This window comes from Belonocnema kinseyi, chromosome 8 (assembly GCF_010883055.1).
Source record: "Belonocnema kinseyi isolate 2016_QV_RU_SX_M_011 chromosome 8, B_treatae_v1, whole genome shotgun sequence".
NCBI lineage: Eukaryota > Metazoa > Arthropoda > Insecta > Hymenoptera > Cynipidae > Belonocnema > Belonocnema kinseyi.
In genome coordinates this window covers 101,052,145-101,074,647 of record NC_046664.1, presented here as the reverse complement: position 1 = coordinate 101,074,647, position 22,503 = coordinate 101,052,145, and the positions used below count along the sequence as shown (strand labels likewise).

At 35.4% G+C, this 22,503-nt stretch overlaps 1 protein-coding gene across 1 annotated transcript in view; it reads left to right on the top strand.

The window, feature by feature from the left end:
• Positions 1-20,215, top strand: part of LOC117179092 — an 887,384-nt gene extending 867,169 nt beyond the window's left edge. The window contains exons 7-19 of the mRNA XM_033370741.1: positions 1,351-1,423; positions 2,626-2,666; positions 4,130-4,288; positions 4,996-6,021; positions 6,106-6,224; positions 6,332-6,492; positions 6,576-6,844; positions 7,879-8,119; positions 12,922-13,116; positions 14,168-14,230; positions 14,429-14,697; positions 16,599-16,816; positions 16,978-20,215. Coding sequence (XP_033226632.1) covers positions 1,351-1,423; positions 2,626-2,666; positions 4,130-4,288; positions 4,996-6,021; positions 6,106-6,224; positions 6,332-6,492; positions 6,576-6,844; positions 7,879-8,119; positions 12,922-13,116; positions 14,168-14,230; positions 14,429-14,697; positions 16,599-16,816; positions 16,978-17,253 — 3,110 coding nt within the window. The 3' untranslated portion in view covers positions 17,254-20,215. The remainder of the gene's footprint in view (positions 1-1,350; positions 1,424-2,625; positions 2,667-4,129; positions 4,289-4,995; positions 6,022-6,105; positions 6,225-6,331; positions 6,493-6,575; positions 6,845-7,878; positions 8,120-12,921; positions 13,117-14,167; positions 14,231-14,428; positions 14,698-16,598; positions 16,817-16,977) is intronic.
• Positions 20,216-22,503: the final 2,288 nt, after the last annotated feature.

Genomic DNA, 22,503 nt, shown 5'->3' with positions numbered 1-22,503 from the left:
AATTAAAATTCGAAAATTTTTTCTAAAGCCTCCAGGGGACTTCGTTTTCGCACGAAAAAATTTTATGTGCCCTTATTGCATCCGGACCCACAATTTTAATTAGTCAAATTGACAATTCGGATGAATGAAAATGATAACAGATCGGTTTTTGCTCGTATTAATTTCTGTAAAATAAACTCCAAGGAAATCAAAATGTGTCAAATATTTATGTACGTCAGACTCCGAAATATAATGCTGCATTTATATAAATTTTCATGATCATCTCAATTTTAGAAGAATTTTATTAAATCACGTGCGTAGCTGCAAACTTGGAAATAATTCAGCCTCCGTCTGCCAACAATTAAACTAACTTGCACTAGATTTTCTTGCGTAACAATATGAAGTTAAAATGACAATAAGCAAGTGGTATTGCCGCTCCTTCGTTTCTCGAGTGTTTATACGTCCACCACGTTGACGGTGCTAATCTCAGTGGCTTAGGCGTGGGACTGTTGAATCCCAGAGGCTATTCGGAAATTCGTGGGGCGCTCACGACAAAATGTAGAACGTCCGCACGCAATCCTTTCTATCCTCTTCCAAGCTTAAACACCACTATAACTTTTCACCACAATCACACACAAATAAGTGTAAAAATCTCTAAATGCAATCACTCATCAATATAAAAAAGCTGCTTTTAATATATTGGTGAAATAAATGTGAATAGCTTTTCAACGAATTCCTTCTTTCTTCGGATGTCAAATCAGCTCTTTTGAGAAGCCAAATACGCTGCTTGTCTTCTGGTCAATAATTTATGTTCATTTTGACGTATATTAAGCCTTTCTATCTCATCTTTCTACTCAACACGATACGACGCTGGCGGAATGATAATCCGTGGTCCTTCTGAATAAAATATCTAATGTCGGACATATAACTAAACTTGTTTTTGAAATATGAGATACGTACTAAGAAATAGTAGAAGCCAATAGCATATCTGATAAATATTGTAGAAAATTTATAATTAATTCCAATCAGTTTAGAAAAACATTTCCTTTTGAAGACAAATGTTTTTTAAAGTTTAGAATGAAGTATTAGGTCTAAAGAAAATGTTGAATTTTGATTCTTTTAATTAAAGTTTATCTTAGTAGTCATAAAACTTTGTAATTGTAATTAAATATCTAAAATAATATTTCATTTTATTCTCTTATTGTAAATTTTTTCAACTCGTATTATTTTATAAATTTGTTGCAAGTGAGTGCTTCGATCAATGGACTATAATTAAAGCTTATGCAAGGTGCATGCTTTTTATAATTAAGTATAAACTAGAAATACTTTTGGACTCATTCGCTCATGCACGGGTGGTTTGATTTGTTGCAGAGGGCAACAAGTGCCCGACCCCTGGTTGTACGGGGCAGGGTCACGTGACCGGACTCTATTCGCACCACCGCAGGTAAACAATTATCATCAATTAACTGCCGACGTGCCGCACACGTTTCTTCCTGTCCATTAACCGTCCATTTGTGAACGTGCTTAATTAATATCTAGACAATCACTCTATCCATTGATTCGATAATCTATGTGTCTAAATTTCCCATTCAAGACAGTTTCACCTGTAAAATAATTTTTACACACCTACAACTTGTATAGAAACAGTAACTATACTCGTTTTGCTTTATCATATCATTCGAAACGGGAACATAAAAAAGAAAAAAAATACTTTTAACTTATCAGTAATGATCGAGGTGTGCATTTCATCGTTTTTTTAATTTGATAGAACTTTTTTCTTGAATTTTTCAGCCTTTGTTTTATTGATTCGGATAAAGTATCAAATAGTACATACCTTCGAATAATTTGAAACTGCGGATACCCATGTATTTTGACTCACTGATCACGAAAATGATAGTAAGTATAGGCACAAATTTCATTTTCATGGTGGAAACCATGGGTTTGAGGTTTGGCCAACATTATTTCTGTTACAAGTCATAGGGGTGCCTTCCTACCCCCCACGAGACATTGGAACGGGGTAGAGGTTCGACCAAAATTATTTCTGTAATCTGTCACAATGGTGCCCCCCTCCCCACGAGACGTTGGAAAGGGGAAGAGGTTTGACCAACATTTTTTTCTGTAACTAGTTACAGGGTAACCCCCCTACATATACAGCTGTATTTATGTAATTTATCATATTAATCGTCGTTTCCTCGAAAACTATTACTCACTGAGTAAAAATGTATTTCACATAAAATATATTTTTATTTAATATCTACAACTTTTATTTTAAGCTTTTTCGTAAATTTTTATTATTTACTAAGATAAACACAAAAAGCATTATTTTTATGGGTTTTTCATGGTTTTCATCATGAAAATCAAATTTTCGCGTATTTTCACTATCATTTTCGTAATCAACGAGTCAAAATACATGAGTATACGCAATTTCACATCGATCGGAGATATTTACTATTCGTAACTGCACGCATTGATTCGGTTGAATTAGAAAAATGCTAACAAAAAAATGAATATTGGGACGTTTTTAGATCCGATTTTAGAAGAGAAATCAACAAACAAATCGCTGATATGGTCGCCTACGATTTCACGTAAAGTTTTTAAAAATTTTAGAATTATTTGTACTAAAAGTGTAAAAAAAATTGTTCGCAGCCTTTCCGGTTGTCCACGCAAAGATAAGCTGACCCCAGAGAGTGAGTATTGCCATAACTAGTTTTACATCTTAATGTAGCTCTATAGTGCATCTTCAGTTTACACAAGAATGCGTGAGTCTCTTTTCCGGCACAAAAAATGGCAAGGAAAGTTCAAAATCACGAATCAATCTTTAAATTATAAATTTATTAATTTTCATCGAAATAAATTCTTCTACACAATTTTTAGTTGCTTTAAATATATTCATATAAACAAAATAACTTAAGATTTGAAAGCAAAGTAATAAATTAATTATTTATCGATTTAATTATTTGAAAGAATTATTGATAATTTCCTTGTCAAATTGTTCCCAAAACGCATTCTTGGTGATGGAGTCGGGCTCCCGTATGTATGTCAGTTATTTTTTGTGCTTTTTGTTTGCGGGGTAGAGAGCTTTATTTATTGTGTTCACATTTGTTTAATTTAACATTCTGTTCGTAGTTTATTAGTAGAAAGTTTTCACCACACTTGACTTGATTTTGTTGCCGTACTACTTTGGAGAACTCGAGACCCCGAGACACGGGCGATATCCCGGCATGCACACACGCCAGAATCTGAAGGAGGATCTCAGCAATCGAGTATAATGACAATTATGATAATTATGTATATCTGTGGTCCGTGACCATGCATATCACGCGGTTATAGAACTGCCTTTATTCCCCTAAGCTTCTTCGTACATCAATACACTTACATAATCCTCACAGTAAATATACTTATCTAACTTTGCAAATCAACCACTCAAACACTTTGATGTTCTAATCAGTCTTAAGGACGTCTCTCCTAAATTTCAGGGTACAATTTCAATTGACAATTGCAATGTACATTTTTCATTTATCATTCCAGCTTATAATTTTAAATGATAAGCTTCGTGTCCCAAATTGACTTACAAAAGTTAGAAAGAAGAATTATTATTTATCACGCTTAATAATAATAATAATCGATTCTAGTACATCAACTCTCCGTAATGGTTCTCTAACATAAGTCGATGGCAATTTACACATTATAAGAGATATCTTTTTAATTTCTGAATCCAGAAAACACTATAAGAGGAACCCCTGAGATTGTAATATTGAGTATATAGGTTAGCACGTACACTGATTGATATTGTTTTTTTTTTGTATGTTAATTTGTCTCTCGATCATATCGTTAATTTTGTTTCTCTCTACCCGCTCGATATAATTATTGCATCTTACCTTTATTTATTGTAAGCCACATGTAAAGCATATTTATTATTTATTTTATTTGTCTCAAAATCCTCTCAAGTCTCTTTAGGCACTTGGTTTAGTTGATAATCGGGAGACCTTCACTCTTAACGTTGAACTCAGAATTCGTCGCAATCAATCAAACCCTTTAATCGATATCTTTTACTTCATAATATGGCTCTAAAGATTCTACTCGATTCTGATGCGTGTCAATTGTCTTTATCGACGTGTCTATAACCTCGCACGTGTCTGGGTTCTCGCAGTTCTGGCGATGCATGAGACTATTTTGAAATGCCCAACGCCTGGTTGCAACGGCCGCGGTCATGTCAGCTCCAATCGGAACACTCACAGGAGCTTATCCGGATGCCCCATCGCTGCGGCCAATAAGCAGGCCGTCCGTGAGGCACGACACAAGGCTCAAGGTAAGGCGATCAAGCCTGATCGAAAATCACACCGACAAAATTCGATGTTAAAGATACCTACATTACAAACAATCAACAAGAATGGTTCTAAATATTTTTCTTACAAAAATTCCGCCTGATGATCATTTTTCAATATGGTTGCTCGTACAAAGATTTTCAAATTAGAGCACATTTTTTGTTTTTCATCCTCTATCCTGAACCTAATCTAAAACTTTTTATATTCATTAACGATTAGGTAGACAACACTAAGCACTAGAGCAAGACCTCTTTTACAAAAATCGTAGGATGTCTATACAACTGTAGTAGCACATCACAGCAAATCGTTTGTAGAAAAACTTATTATTCTAAAAAATTTACTTCAAATGCAATATTTTGTGCAAATGGTTTTTGTGCATCTATCACAGCAACACGAACTTGATATTGTCATTTGTATTAATATATTAGATGCATAGCTTCAGCTTTTAATCGAAAAAATAATCTAAGATATTGTTCAATTTCAATTACTACAAACCTTTTATGATTTAAGCCCATTTGGAAAATTACCAACATTCACAAACGCTATAATACTGAGTTATCTTCGCGAATTGGCTAATTTTCTACTGGGCATGAATCTCTTTTAATATTTAATTCTTACACTGGAGGGCGCTCTTAAAATAGAAACCATTTAGAATCAAACAATTAATAGTTCATAATTCTTTCCTCTTCAGTGTCAGGAATACCTCCAGAATATATCAGTACGAATCTCTTGCCTTCTACAATGGATGGGAAACTTTACACCCAATACGGATCTTCAACACAGGAAGCCAAACCGGTCGTGAGTTCACCATCCTACGACTACTACTCATCAACGAAGTCCGTAGGAATCAGTATAAAACCCCCGAAAACCCCAGAAGACACTTCGATCAGGATTAGCAAAGTGATACCCAAAACAGAAAACAGTTCGAGCAGTACGAGTTGCTGCAACGCCTTACCGGGAAGAACGCAGTCTTCAGACTTATTGATACCAAAAACAGAGGACGCTTCTTCTTGCAGAGTGAATTCACCACCACCACCTCCTCCACCTTCGTTAAGGCAAAGCTACGATTCTTATTTGAATCAGGATTCAAATTCTTCCTCGATGTCCTCGATGGACGCCATGGGCTCAAGGTCGTCAATGGGAGCAACAATCCATCACCCTAGTCAGCATCCGGCACATCACGTGTTGCCAATGCAACCAACAGTATCCTACCCAATGCCCATGGTGGAAGACACTAGGATGCCTCATCAGATGTCCCAGAGGTCTCCTTATGAATCATCAGCCATGATGGCTGCAGCAGCAGCTGCTGCAGCAGCCGCATCTGCAGACGATCTCTACCATCATAGATCTGCTGAACATGCCAGAGCTTACATGCATCCATCTGCTGGTAATATTGCCAGGCCTGTGGTCACCTATTCGAATGAAATTACCTCAGCCAGAGGCTATGAAAATGTAGTCGTGAGTGCTGCTAACCACCGACCCTACGATCCTGGCACTGCTTCAGTTTACGATAGGTATGAGACTCAAACCTGCGCCCCTCTTCAACCACAACAGCAACAACAACTGCATTCAAGGACTAATATGTACTATCTGGGGCAGTCTGGAATGACATCTGAGGAACAAGAACGAGTTTATCAGCAGGAGGCCGTCGCTGCTCAGCAGCATCAGATGGCCATGGCAGCTGCAACTGCTGCTGAAATGATGAAATCAGAAGATGGTAAAATTTAAAAGTTGCATCAAGATAGAGATGTCCAATTTTTGTTCTACTTATTTATTATTATAAAATTATTTATTCTTACAGTCAAATGTGTGACCGTTGCTCAAGTACAACAGATGCAGAAGCCAGGAGGTCCTCCAACTTCACCAGGTGGATCAGTGATGGACCTCTCGACTTCTAGCGTTACATCTACTAGTCCACAGGTAACTATTTCTGTAAAGATTGTTAAAAAATATTCGTTTATCAAGATCTAAACAGAATTGACTAATATATTGTGATAATATAACCTGACAAATCTTTTTATGTTGAGGCCCCACCATATGGATCAAATAGCCTTAGTCCGCAGTATGGAGGTGGTCAAACAGTTGGAGGAAGTCCGCAGGCAGCAGCTAGTCCTCACCTCACAGCTAGTCCTCAAGTACCAAGTCCTCAAGGGCAAACCCTTGACCTCAGTGTCAACAGATTGCATAGGTGAATAGTTTATATTTGTCTTTACATACTCATCTTAACTCATATTTCTTATTAAATTTTCTAAAAAATTTGGTACATTATAGTGGGGCGCCAAGTCCTCAGTATTCAACCGCTCATGGAGAAGCTGTAGCAGTTTCTGTCGGGCCTAGTTTTCCACCACCTAGACCAATTGAGGAACAAACTGAACCAGTTGACTTCTCCACAGCAAATGAGCCAGTTAACTTCAGTGGGGGTCCTGGAATCAGGCCGGTTCCAGGGTTTCCACCACCCGGCGTGCATGCAGCCTATAGTCGAGAAAGTACACCTGACAGTGGGGGTTCGCATTATATGGATGCTTACAGAGATCCTACTGGTAAGACGATGACTGCATTCCTAACCATAACACAAGTGGGGTTATTGGGTCAAACCACTACTTAACCGGAAAATATTTATTTTTATTTATTCGCGAAAAAATAATAATCTTCGAAAACATGGTAAACTTGTCGGGATCTAGAAACGCATACTTTACCGAGACTCTTGTCACTACACTAGCAAAATGTAACGTCGAGCGTGGCACAATAATGATCAAAAGCCAGGGGGTGGAAGCAGGAGGCATTCGAATAGAACAAAGAGCTCGGCGTTTCCCTTGAGGGCATACGCGGTTACAACTGCCGAATAAAAATTCACCCGAACGGTACATGAGACCCATAACAGGCATCTATGCCCAGCTCTCATTTTGTTCGCCATGCCTTGGCATTTCAAATACCATCTACACTCTTGCTGCATACCAACACGACCACCCAACCCCATCCTCACGGGTACACGGCCGTTGTTAATTATCAATATTTCGCGTACACGAAGCCAGCAAAAGTCCGGTGATACGGTTCTGACGCCAGGGAGCAGTTATTGAAATTGAAACATACGGACTCGCTGACATCGTTCACTAACGCCGCTTATATTACGCTCTCTCTGTCAATCCTGTGATAGCGTGTGTGTTCTCCTATATGAAGATACTCGTCATTTTTGTGTCTCGTTAAATTCTTCTTTTTCTGGTAAAAAAGGATGGTAAATTCTACTGTGTTGGGGCAATCCTCTCGTTTGGAGTTTATAAATGAAGAATTCCTGGTGAAAAAGGGAAATGTCCTTTATTTATTTGAGTTTAAACTATTTTTAAATTAAAATTCTATGCAAAATTATGATAAATATTTCTTCTTTTTTATGAATGATAACGATAAATAAGTATCTAGCTACTGGCGGATTTCAGATTAGAATCGAGAAGGTCAAGCCAATTTAAAACTAGAATCTAAAACATTTTTTTTCTGGGCAGAATCGGATATTGAGCGTCGACAGGTAATTTGGAGCGAAGATAGGAGAATGGAGAAGCAAAGAAAGATTTTCTTTTTACAGGGTATGGTCCCATGAGTCCACATCCCGGATATGGAATGACCGGAGTGCAGGCCGAGTATCCTGGGAATACCTACACCCCATATCCAACCGCTGGTTACAATTGTGGAGGAACTTATCCAGGAGGACCTGTGACTTCCAGTTATCAAATTCCAGCAGGATATTCTCCTGCTCCCTGCTATAGTATGCCGCCCCCTCAGCATACACTTGGACCCCTGGACAAGCCATCGGGCAAGGATGACAAGTAGGTTTTTTTCTTGTTTAGATATTTAAATTTTTCTGGTTTGTAAGCCCGGTTCACTGGAAAACGAGATTCATTCATCTGAAATAGGTCCTCATTCAAATTTTAAACGAAGATCTTGAATTAGAAAGTATATTATTTCAAGTTTCTAACTATTCAACTTCCCTAATGATCTATCATGTCAGAAATATTCTGGTGAGCCGGAGGTATATCATTGGAGATGATCTGCATGCGAGTTGTTTATTCCTTTCTAATATTGGGAAAAGGATCGCGCGATTCTCATGGCAATGGAGTCAAGGAGGCGGTTAAGCCGGCGGAGGCGCGCATACCTACCTCCATTTTGTTAATTAAAGTAATTACTCTTCGTAGCGAAAGTGCCAACCTTATTCTAATTGACGTAAAGCTCGGTGGTATGGTAAAAGAGAAGGGGTGGGTGGGGGTGGTAAAGGGGTTGGAGGTGATGGCTTGGCGAGGGAGGATAAGGTCGAAGGAAGGTGGGGTATAATCAGTTGCCACCGCACTGGATTATGGGGCGAAACCCGTCGTCCCGTCGCGTCGGGGTTAGGACCCGGAACACCTCCAAGCCGCTGGGAACCTGTTCTGCGCCCTCCTCAAACTTAACTTCATCGAAACTCGATGGCCAAAATTCTAAAGTATTCAACCTCAGAATTTAATCCCCTCTACTAAAGAAGTTCCAATCTCGATATTTAAGCATCTGGTAAAATTCGATCATATATTTATTATTTGGCGTTGAATTTCAAGTCAATGTCACCAAACAGGGATCTTCATTCTTTTTATTAAGTGAAGGCGTCTTAAAATTTAAAAATGGAAGATTGCGGGATTTGTGACATGAGTTAATTTCTTCTTCGATTTGAGAAAAAATATCTGGATAGAACGCTTTCTCCCTCTTGAATTTGACAAAATAAAGGATAGGACGTGCGGGAACTTATGGCCGTAGCTCCGAAGTCAGTCGATAGCAATACTTCAAGATTATTAATGGCTTTAGCCAATATAAGAAGTTAATATAGCAACGTTCGCGATCCAAGCGAATTAAGGTCTCTATGGGCGTTTATCGGATGCTCTGAAGTAGCCGAACCAGTGTTTGATATCGTGATTTATTTCCCTTAGATATAATGGATAAGGAAGCGGTTTATTGAAAACTCACATAAGGGTCTATTATTTTCTTGCTGAATTAAGAGATCGGGAGATTAAATCTAACTATCAAGAACGTCAGTTTTATTTTCTGTCTACTGATCTTTTCGATAGAAGATATCACCTTATTAGATTTCTAACCGGAATTTAACTTTAATTTGAGTGGTCGTCTTCTTCATCTAAATGCTAGTGCAGATATTTAGAAGCTCTAATTTTAGCTGTGTAGTATACAACTAAATTACAGATTTTACAGAAAGTTTATTCCTGAAGGTAGTGGAATCTAGACACGATTGTAAACAGTTAGATGCGCTTAAAGCTGGGATTGAAAAGATCAAAGTTTAAGTGGTTGGGAGAGAAATGGTTAGACGTTTGGAACACTGAGTTGAGAAGCAGAGGTTGGTACGCACAGCGTGATTGCACTCAAGCACTGAGCCGGTGGGTGGGGGTTCCGGCAATATCGTACCCACTCAAGGGTCATTGAGGTTTCGGGGTTTCTCATAGCCTCGATTCTCGGATCTACGAGACCTGCGAGAACTGAGAAGTAGGAGTTAGCCTGCAAGCTAACCACGTATCCTTCTTCTACCACTGCCCTGTCCTCCACCCTACCCCTTGTACTTCAAGTGCACTTTCAACGTTTTTCATATTGTCTCACGCCACCGCCGTCGAAACTGCCCCCAATTTTTATGTTTGTTCTATTTCCAGTCTTCTAGATAGCCTATGATGTTAAAGTAATTTGCGTGCAAGCATTGGATCTCAATTGACTTACAGTTTCATACAAAGTTTACTGAAGGTAACATGGAAAAGAATTCTTTCAGTAATATTAGTTGAACATTTTTTCAATAAAAAACTCATTATACATATATAAAACGATTTTATATCTGAATACAGGTTATAATTTTATTTCCAGTTTAAATTTCGCGTTAGAATAACGTAAAAAATATGAATTTGGTCATAACCTACTAGAAAATAATCGATCAATTTTTACGTATTCTAGTGTAAAATATTAATAAAGATGTTTTGTTTATTTGCTATGGACTCTAATTTAATGTACGTTTGCGATTCATTTTTTTGTATGAAAGGAATGGGTATTCCCGGAAAACTTAATGAACGATGAGCTTGGAAACGTAGTGAGTTTTCTGTTCATTGTTAATGTGTTCGATACAGTATGAATATGAGGAGGCAATCTTTGAATTTCGCGCCTCGGTCTACCCCTCGTGGTCGCGATGGCAAGGAGCTGATTCAGTGTCCCACGTCCTCCTGTGATGGCATGGGTCATATCTCAGGAAACTACGCTACCCACAGAAGGCAAGGCAGCATTCAATTTGAAATCCACCTTGACATTGACACGCACGCACACACGCGCATATAAAAACATGTACAGAAAAAATGACTTTGATACAGTTCCCTCCATGTTTCTGTCCCTCAGCTTTTATCCTAATAGTTACTGTTTTTTTATTTAAAATATACGTTTGATTTAAAAAAAAAGCATAATAGGCCAGAAAATCAGTGATATGTTAGCTTAAAGAAGGTTTAAATTTTTATTTTTTATTTATATTATTAATCATTCACTTATTAAAGCAACGCAACAGTATGAAAACAGGATTTCTAAATTTAAAATATGTTTGATAACTTTAAATGCAGAATATCCTAAACTTTGAGATCTGAACATTTCAACGATTGAACAATCATTTTGTACCCAACAGAAAATTTTGTATATTTTAAAAATGGATTGATTTCTCTTAACTTCAAAAATCAGATTTTGAAAAATTATTTCAACACTTAATCAATCATTAATAAGAATCAACATTTATTTTTATAATTTTTCTGAAAAACAAATATCCGTGTGAAGATATTTAAGGATGTATTTAATACTTACACTTATCAAATACATAATCGAGAATTAAAGGCGTTTTTTAAATAATAATTATTGTTGGCCCGTGGCGTAGTGGCTTTTTCAATGTCTTGCAAAAAATAATTCAGTGAAACAAAACAAACTTACTTCATACAGAATGTTACGTAATCCTACGTTTAATTTGCTAAGACGAAAAACAGAACGTCAGGATATTTTTATTTGTCCGCATGAACAGAAAATGTTGAAAATAATAACATTTATGCAAAAACTGGACATTTACTCAGTGTTTGAAAGTTCCTCATAGTACAGTAATTCGTAGCAAAATCTTATCAACGAAACACTCTGTATACTTGCGCATACGTATCAGCATATTTGCATTTATTATTAAATTAATACCTCTTTGGTTTATTATTCCGTTTTTTCTCTCTATCTCTATTTCTTTCATCCTCTGTCTCTTTATATATCTTACATTCGTTAAGATTAATTGTTACAGCTGTGTAGATAAGTTTCATGTTGAATGAAATTTCGTTTCTTCCCAATAGACCCGACCCCTACGAAAAGGGATGACAAAATCGCAGAAAAATGGCACTTTCAAGTTCGTGAGAAAATTTTAAAATCAAATCACGGTAATTGCTTCTTAGTTCTGAAAACTATAATACAAAATTTTTTAATTGTCTTTCGTGATTATTATTATTGATAGTTTCAGTATTATTGAAAAAATATTTGTTTCCTAAAAAACTAATTATTAAAGTAAACTATTAACATTTCCTACATGACAAATATTTGTCTCAAGATTCTTAGTTTTCCTAATGTTTCTTAGAATTCAGAACTATGCAACATCTTAATTTGATATTTAATCGAATTTAGTACTCAGATCTTGTAGTTCCATTAGTTATACGAATACCTGGCGATGTACTCCCAACACTTTGCCAGCCTTGAGTGGGCAGCATTGTAGCGAACTGTTGTCATTGACCATGTCATAACAGACTGAACATAGATAGATTCTTTACCTATCAAAAAACAATGTCAAATAGCTCTCGTTTCTAAGTTTTAAATGCATCACAATTGGCAATTGGCGAGTTTCACTGGGGTCAGGTGTGAGTGTGTTCCCCGCTCTTCCTTCAGTGTTCTTAGAATAAGATCGATTTCCATACTTAAATCACGATTCACGAGCGACACCTCGTGAGTGATCAGAATGTAACACGACGTTGCCATTTGCGTACCTTTTCATATTAACATCATTTTTCTAAATATCGCTCTCCATCTTTACTCAATTAGGTCCATGACTCCACCAAATCGTGCGATTCGATCCCATAAAAGTTAGCCAGTAAGTATCCTTGAGAGGAGATTCTAAATTTATTTATATTTTAAAAATTTAATTTAATTTCAATTATCGAACCATTTAAGCCAGAAGGTTATTTTTAAAAGACTTTTATATTAAAGAAGAGCTGAACCTTCTATTAAGAATCCTATCTTGCGAAAAGTAAAGATACTATTTATAAAATGGTATTGCAAAATAATAATCAAATATCAATGGATATCTTATTAGACGTCTGGCAACGTCGCGAGAAGTGCATGCAGATATTGCCATTTTTGGACGTTCGTGAGGTGTGCGTTCGCTCAAACCCATGACGATAAATACGCTGTTGCAAGACAGAATGAGAATGCATTATTAACATTGATGCAAATAGAAAATACGTCAATTGTCTCATTCGATGGGAAACGATAGGCAGCGTCAGATCGTCATGGTTCTTTATCAAGCTAGTTTGCTTGATGGATCTGGTTCATCTTTTATTTTCAGCCTCTCTGGTTGTCCACGAGCGGATAGATCTCAGATACAGGCACATTCACAAGAACTTAAATGTCCAACACCTGGTTGTGATGGTTCGGGACACGTAACCGGAAATTATTCGTCCCACAGAAGTCTTTCGGGATGTCCAAGGGCGAACAAACCGAAGAGCAAGCCTCGCGATGGTCAAGATTCCGAACCATTGAGGTTAGTATCAACATTTATTTTTTTATTTATTTCATCCATTTGATCCAAAATCATCCTCTATAAAAGCAGAAAAATATTTAAATAATAAAAAGTCTTTGTATAGTGATAGTGATTCCATATTATTCAAACTATATGAAAATAACCAGTCACATGATTCTGAGATAGAAAACATGGAAAGATTAATTTTGGGAGAAGGGAATTTCAATATAAAAAATAGTGAACCTTCAAAAGCCGCTAAGTCCATGATTTCTCAAACAAAAAAAAAAAATTATTGTCTGAAAATATGTAAAATAAAGGAAACTTTTTTGTATTTTTGTAACATTTACCGCATGGAACGAATAGTCGGTAAGTGTTGCTTCCTAAAAAACTAATCGTTACGCATGATCGTAATAAATATTGACGTTCAAATTAAATTCATATCGTTGTTTGGTAATACGCGTGTTGACGAAGAATGAAAAACTTCCAAATATCTTATATTTTATCATTCATCTAATGGACTTAGCGAGTTTTGAATGCCGCGTGCTGGACCTGGGAAAAGAGTTTGTAAGATAATTTAAAGAGGAATGTACAAAACGAGCTAGGTTCATTTTTTGATGGGCTCTTCAATTATTTTATATAAAATCCATTTAAAAACTATTTACATTGCAAGAGTTTCCTTGTATCCATACAGCCATATACAGTTTTCTAGCTGAATAAATCTTCCTAATGACAAATATTTCAGAATACAGTTTTCAAACTAGAATTTCTTGAAATTCCGAAAGCAATTTTATAATTTTATAAAATAAAAAGGGATAAGTCTGCTTACAAAATGACTTATAATATTCGTAAATCCAAAATTTTCGACCTTAAATATGAGGGTGCTATATGGCTGTCTAAACCACCATGGGGCAAGGACTAAAAGCCTCCCTTAAGTGAAAGGGGGAATCCCTGATCCCATACTAACGCGAGTTAGAGCAAAGACGCTGACTAATATCTGGCGGTTTCCGCTCATTTCACGCTTGCTCTGTGGATTCTATATATGTATGGTTTTGGTGGTGATGTTGGACAACAGATGTCCTATCCCAGGCTGTGATGGTTCTGGCCACGCTACTGGCAAATTTTTGTCACATCGCAGGTAATGCCTAATCGGGACGATTATTTTCATTTTATTTGAAACATTCCAGAATCTTGCTACCTTATTTTATTTTTGCATACCGCTAATCTGTTCCCTTAGTTTTGTTATTAGTTTCTGTGGCCAGTTTTCATCGTATTTTTGTTAACCAGAAAAATAAAAAATGTTAACCTAGCAAATAAATAAATCATTATGTTATAGTGCTTCGGGTTGTCCTATCGCGAATCGCAACAAGATGAGAGTTCTAGAATCTGGAGGAAGTGTGGAACAACATAAAGCAGTAGTAGCAGCAGCGACAGCGATGAAATTTGAAGGGGTGAATTGTCCCACTCCAGGTTGTGACGGAATTGGGCACATAAACGGCTCGTTTTCGACGCACAGGTCACTTTCGGGCTGTCCCGTTGCAGGACATGCTGTGAAAAAACCCAAATTCGAAGATATGTCGGCCATGTACAGCAAAGGGATCACCGGTAAGACCGTAGTGACAGTATGACCTCTTGTACTCTTGGCCATGGACAATGATCACCCGCCATCGAGATGCAAATTCCAAAACTTATCTAAAAAATATCTAAAAAATCTGGAATGAATTCTAATCATTCCAAAGATATAAAATTTAAACAATTATCTCAGGCTCTCGAGCAGAGATATTCAACTTTAAACGAGATAAATGCCCTCGATCGGGAAAATGGTCGTTGGTTTATCAGCACGAGGTAGAGAAAGGTCGAAGTTTTTCGTAGAATGCAGCTTTTCCTTTTTTTGCTTCCTCCCTTTACGTCCAATCCGTGGTGGTGCATGTAAATCATCTTGCACAAATGATAATTATAAAGTGTCAAACCGTTACGAAACTAAATAAATGTCATAAAAATTTGCTAGATTAGACTTGACACTGGACGAATTGGGTACTTAGAACATATGAGAATCAATTTGTGTATACTTAACCTTATTCTTGACCTTGTACTATGCCATGCTCTGCACTGTGCTATCCACGCAATGATGTGCTGTCATACCAATGAGATTAGCCTCTCCCTTTCTCCTTTCTTCTATGATTCATGTATCCTACTCCTATCATGTCTCTGTATCAGTTTGTTCATTTTTCGTTTCGTTTACATGATTCAGGTGTATTTTCAGAATAAATTTATCACAAGATTCTTCATCGTTAGATTTATTTTTAGTTATTTATTTATTAAGAGTCTACTGATTTATTAATTATCAGATTTAGACTGTATGGAGCACCTGGATTATGATTCACTATTCTTCTGCCTTTCTTTCTTCTCTCGCGTATACCACTTCCTCGTATATAAAAAAAATAGAAACTTAAACGAGCCGACGCCATTATGATGAAAAATAATATATTCTGATTTATTCTGGGATCACGATCAGCTCCTTTCCTGTCATTGAGCTTTGAGGAGAACATTTACTTTTGAAGGTAAGGGACTGACGTACTCGCCACTTGTTTATGTGTTTTCGGTGTTACATACAGATCCACACACGAGTGCCTTACTTGACTATGTCCGAGTGTTGGTACCGGATCAATTAAAAACCAGTCAATTTTTCGTATTCTTAAAAATTGTAATAATGTTCAAAAGATACGGATACCAACACTCGGAACCATCCTCCATTTTTCTTATATCTGGTATGATGGCACCTCACGCTCGTCCCAATTTCCTTGAGATTTCCTACCGCAAAATGTCTACTGATCATTCATTTTTTTAAATTTGGATCGAGAGAAAATACTAATTGATAATCAGACACTTAATTATCTGTGAATTTGAAGGTCAGTAAATTTTGCTGTTCAGTCAAAGGACACATGATATTTTTGCAGTAGGAACAATACCCCGATTCCTGCCAGCTGAATATATTTTACTGCCTTAGCTCGCACACGTCTTTTTAAACAATAGTTACCATTTCGCGATGTTTTCATTTCTTATAAAAAAACTAGTATAAGAATTTTCACCCATTAAAATGCTTCAATTTCTCAATCTTGAATAGGAAATTAATCTAATGCTTAATTGACTGCACAGAAAAATAGAGCTCTAGTAATACACAGGATCACTTAAGACTTAAAGTAGGAAAGCATAAAATCAGAGTGGGCAATAAAGTACCATTTTCTCATTATGAGTCGTCTCATCCTGGTAGATTTCTAATAAGCTCGTGATGAAATTACCTAGTATAAGTGGGCACATTGGAGATTTTTAAGACGTCCTGAATACATGCATATTTTTAAGGACATCTTAAATATGTCCAGTGTTTTGATTCCTAGTGGATCAGATTTGAGACGATCATATTGGGTAAAAGTTACGAGATTGGCCACGCTAACGGACGCTATAGGTACTTCTGGAGCTAGTGTTAAATCTGAGCTTATACCCCATAGGGATGGATGCCGGTGGTCCGGGTCAGGGTGGTGCGGTGGGTGCTGGTCAGGTGAGCACCAGCGGTAGTGGAACTGTAGGTGCTCACGGTGAGGATCTCTACACACTGGAGGCTGAAATCACAGAACTCCAGAGAGAGAATGCCCGAGTCGAGTCACAGGTTTTGCGCCTGCGCTCTGACATTACCGCTATGGAGAATCAACTGAAGCAGGGTGACAAGGTGAGTTGCTCAGTCGATAAGTGACCATCTGCTGGTCATATTAATACTCCAATTGCCGGCAATCGATCCATATTCCATCATGAAAGGTCGATTATCGATTGGGTAATAACCATAGGAAAATTGAAGATTTAAACTTACTTAATTTCGTTTCCTCTTCCCAGGAGTCCACAACGATATCACAGCGCAATAATAATCTAAACAACTACTATCATTCGCTGAGAGAGAACATGATTACGCTTTTGGAACATGTTCGAATTCCTAATGCTCCGAGTGGACCCCAGGAAAAGATGGGACATGAAAACTTCGACAATTACATTACGAAATTGCAGACCTTGTGCACCACGGATGGTTACTGCGCCGATGAAACTCAAAGGCCTATCTATGAAACTGTCAAGACTGCGCTTCAAGACTTTACGGTCCTCCCGACGCCAATCTGAGACCACATTTAGAGCTTATCAAATTACTAATTGAACAATGACCCGTTCTGGATCAAAACTGTGGAAATTAAATTTAAGAGTTTATACTCAATTTAATAATTAGGAGTAGCAGGAATCTATGTTTCAGCAGCCTATGTACCAGCTGCAGTTCAAAAAGGATGTTTCAATTTCATATTACAGAAAAAGCGTCAGATTGGGTAAAAATTAAAAAAGGAACCTAATCCAAATTTAGTTTGAGTCTGATGACAAATTTTCATTATGGCCATATATTTATTCTTCCCATCCTTATTGGAAAAGTCGCCACGAAAGACATGATTTAAATCTTTCTATTTTAATTTATTTGCTATCGCCAATGTTCATGAACAGTGAACATATAGTCAAAATCTGGAGAAGGCCCAAGAAATATTAGTGAACGTTTAAAAAATGTATTGAATGTGAAGCAATTTGGCCATTTATTTAAAGACACAATTGATATTTTGAGTATGTGAAAGTAACAAGATGTAAAGAGTTAAAAACATTTCAGTGCACGTCAAGAAAGAGTTCTCTCTCTCTCTCTCTTCTCCAGTTTGAATTTGGCTTCAATCTCAAATAACAAATTGGAATTGAATCATCCATTTAAGAACGGAAATCAAATTCCGAAACTCTTTTCCTAAAAGAAGAACATCACATAGTAAAGGCGAGTGTTTAAAATCCAAAACGTGGTCTATTGGACAAGTAAATATAATTCAATTGATAATAGTGATCGACATCTTCGATTTTTTCTTGTAAATAATTGATATAGTGCCACATAAGTACCGGCTACATGAACTATTGTACATACATTAGGAGAGATAAGTCATTTATATTATTCAAAATGGTTATACGGTTATGCAATAAGTCATGTAAAAAAAGATTTACTTTAGCTGTATATCAGTCCTTGCTGCTTTTCCATTATTGTGTAATTAGTACTATTGTGGTTGCTCTTAAAGCCATGCTTATCTTATCTCATCTACTATAGCATCTGCTTTTACTACTTATCGCTATCGTATCTCTTACTATCGATGCAACCCCTATTGTCTTCAGGGCTACTACTGTTTCCAGTTACTATTATTACTTTCATTATTATTATTATTATTATTATTATTATTATTATTATTATTATTATTATACTATCGTTGGCGTTGGGTATCAAAAATTATTGCAAAGAATTGAAACATTTTCTACTGCGTAATAGTTGCGATAAAAAAATTAGCATATGTCAATAAAGCAAAGAATCGAGCTGGAAATCAATTAAGGAGTAAATCGATTCGATTTATATGCAGTCAATTAGTCAATGTTCCAATGAAACTTAAACTTGCAATTTTCTGTATTAAATTATTTATAATTTTATCTGGTTTTGTTTGTGCCTTAGATTCCGATTATCTATAAATTTATTTTATCAAGGAAATGATTGCAGGCACGGAGTGACTTTATGAGTAATATTTTATAGTCAGACTCATTTATTTATTATTGATATTAATTACGAAGTAGCGATGATAGATTTCTCGGAAGGCTCACTCTTAATCTGGTGATATGTATAGTTATTGTAAACCCTCGTATTTTACTCTTTTTATTGTTACATTAATTTTGTATATACTTTTCTACGTGAACTTTAAGTAACAACAAGGTCGTCATTTGTTGAACTATTCCTCGCAATTTTTATTATCTTAATTATATTGTGTTATCCTGTCACAGCAGGTTTGCAAAAATTTATTTACGTGACGCACGCGTATGTGTTGATTGAAGGACACCAGTGCTTCGAGGGTAAAGACACAAATTTATATAAATATTTAGTGAAGGTTTCTCTTTAATTAATTCCTTAAAATATTTAATAATACAACCAACGATTACTTTAAGATCATAGCATGGAAATATGTAGGCTCTTCTTCTTTTCCGACACCTGCATATCAATTTTATAAGATAAATAATGTGCTTTCCATCGAAGTTCTTCTGTCTGGAATCAAAATTTCTTTTTGGCATGGCACTCTGAAAAATATTGTAAATATTCCGATATATTCGATAATGTGTACGCCTGTCTAAAGACCCTAAAATTTAAAAGTTATACGCTCTTAAAGATTACAGTGTTGCAACTAGTCTCTAAAGGAGGAATGGATAAATGTTAAGTATACTAAAAGTGGGAATGTGATGACTGATTAAACACCCGCACGAACATAGAGATCCGATTATTGTTCAATTTTTATTTCTCGTGTTCGTGTACATTCTAGAACGTATTTAAGTTTCTCACCTTAAGTTCCGTTTTCTTTATATTTTGCTGTTTGTTCATATTTTTTTTTTTTTTTTTTTTTCGACAAACTATTATTTTGATTTGAGTTGAGTTTGGATCAATAAGTCTTTTGTTTGTCGATGTTGTTTCGTTATAGAGAAAAGCGCGATTAATCGGGACGCAAGTGCAACGAGAAGTAATGAAGCACATTTCTTCGTGTATTAAAAACTGATTTTTACAACAGATGTTAGAACGTGATACTGTAAATAAAAGTAGGAGAATGAGAATTAATTATTTACCTGAATGAAATGCGTTATCGTGAAATACATTTTAACCAGCACCGTGTAGTGAGAGAAATAATAAACTAGAAATAGCTATAGTCGAACAATTACGATTAATCTTGAAATCAGTGCAATTCTTATTATTACGGTGATTGATATGACTGGCTTATGATTAGTTTTGAGTGAATATAGAATTATTTGTTTTTATTTTATTATTAATATAGCTGTCGTCGTTGGTCCTTTCTTCTTGCATCCATCCAAGCTTTTATATTTTTTCTCGTATTTATTAGTAATACTTACGTCGTTACGTTCTTGTCATTAATATTATTATTATTGTTGTCTTTGATAAAAGTTCTACGAATTATAAGTTCAGTAATATGCTTTAAGCGAGCATAAATGTTACTCCGATTGAATAAAGGGTATTTATCGAAACTCGTCATTTTGTTCTTTTCTTTAATAATTAATTATAACGTTCGTTAAAAAACATCTGTAAATAGAATAAAACAACTAGTATTACCATTTCCGGAGAAAACATTTCAAAGTTCGTAAATCTTAATACTCAAAACCAGAAATATACAGCGCATAATTTTCTACAGGATTTTGATCCTTTTTTTAAATGAATCCTCACAATTAAATTTTTAACAACCTGAGAATCCTCGATTTTTCGATTTAATTGTTCGCGCAACAGTATGTAAACAAATATAGCACCAAAATTAGTAATTTCAAACATGATTTTTCATGTGAAAAAAATGCCTTGAACAAATTCGCTGTTAATCATAATACGTCAACCATGCTTTATTTGTTAAACAATTTACTTCATGTGAATTCAATTTACTTTACGCCAGTGACTTCAACCAAAATATACACCTGACTTCAGGAGTTCGCAACCCCTCGGCATCAACAAATATTTTATTTTTTGTTTTTTAAAGTGTTCATCTTCACTGTCTCACTGCACACAATTATTGAAACATTTTCAAAAATGGTTATAACCCCCAAAAACTTTTCAAATGAATTGTAAGCGATTTCTTTCCAGAAAGAATTCTTATTTTTTGTCATTTCTTATACTTTTTCTTACTAACACTAGACTTCCTCAATTATATAATTTTCATTTAAATTTTCATTACAAAATTTTTAATTTTTATAAATTCCACGAATGAACTTTCCCCTGCATAATTCACTTATTATATCTTCTATAATTAATTAAATGTATGAACTATTAACAATGTTGCACGGTTTTTGATATGGTTTCAATTGTTTTAAGTGAAAAAGCTGATGAAAACCTACAGAAAAAGAACAGGATATTTGTTGATACATTTGTTTATGTATGTTGATAAATCATTACTAATTAAAAATTTAGTACACAATATAAGGCATCTTTAAAAGAACTCAGTTGTTTCAACATTTGAGCACTACACTGAAGTATTTATTCATATTAATTGTTTACAACAACCTACTTCTACATTAAGTTAGGGATTTATCCTCATTAAGTACATTTGAATTAATTCTGATCAATGACGAGTTTTTTAAAGAAATTTTCTTTTAAATGAGAAAAAATATTTAGGAAATCGCTTATTTTGTCGCTATATTTATATAAATATTGTTGCATAAACAATAAGGTTAAACATCGAGGAGTTTGATGACCTTGAAATTTTAATTCTAATAATTTCTAAACAAAAAATTCAAAATCTGCCAAGAAATAAAGCCTATAGAGGATTATGTACAGTAAATTTTCGGGGTTTTCCGCTGTTCCTCACCAGAGGCAACGTTAGATTAACAAAAGCACTCTTTTTTTAAACTATGTATATTAGGGCAGTCAAAAAATGCAATGCAAATTTTTTTCACTCTTGAGAGCAAGGCACCCCCCCCCCCCCCAAGTTTTCATTTCCGCAGAAAGAAAATCCGTATTTTTTAAAATTTGAATATTAACATGTGCCACCGAGCTTATTCAAAATCCCATTTAATTAACATAGGGAAATTTTGAATTTTTGAAAAATTGAACTCATGTTCCAGGGTTTCACCGAAATGTGCCATACTTTTTAGGGATTGATGAGAGGTGTCTACGAAATGAAACCATACTAATTACTTTTATTTCCAAACAATCCTGACTCCACTGCAGTAACCCAAATATGACCCAAAAATTAAAAAACTACATTTTTACGTATTATTGTTACTTTTAGCGATTTTGTCGTCTTTTTCATACAAATAATTACTAATGGATGATTTAAATATTGACAATGACTCCTTAAACAATTTTCAATTATTTGAACAATTTTTTATTCCCAAAAAATGTTTGGAGTATTAAATTTGTCTCGAAAACACAATGTAATTATTTATTCTTTATTTTCAAAATTTCTAAGAATTCAGCCAGAGATGTCCACTTTTTTTAAATTGGTATCCCATGCCACTTCTTGTTAAGTAATTACATAATTTTGATACATTTCTGCTAATGTATAATAAATTTCTATTCGTCTAAGCAATTCTTATTTGCCCAAGCAGTTGTTTTTCGATAAATAAAAAAATAATATAAAATAGAACACATACAAATTAGCAATGGTATAGAAAAAATCTCATTTGATCGACTTCTTCCAGATAGTCTGGAAGAATTCGATCAAATAAGGTTTTTCCTTGCTAATACTAATTTATTTTTTCCCAGGCGTTTCCGTTACAGTTCGTTACAGAATACATACAATTATTTTTCTGACTGTATAGTGTATAAATAGAATATAT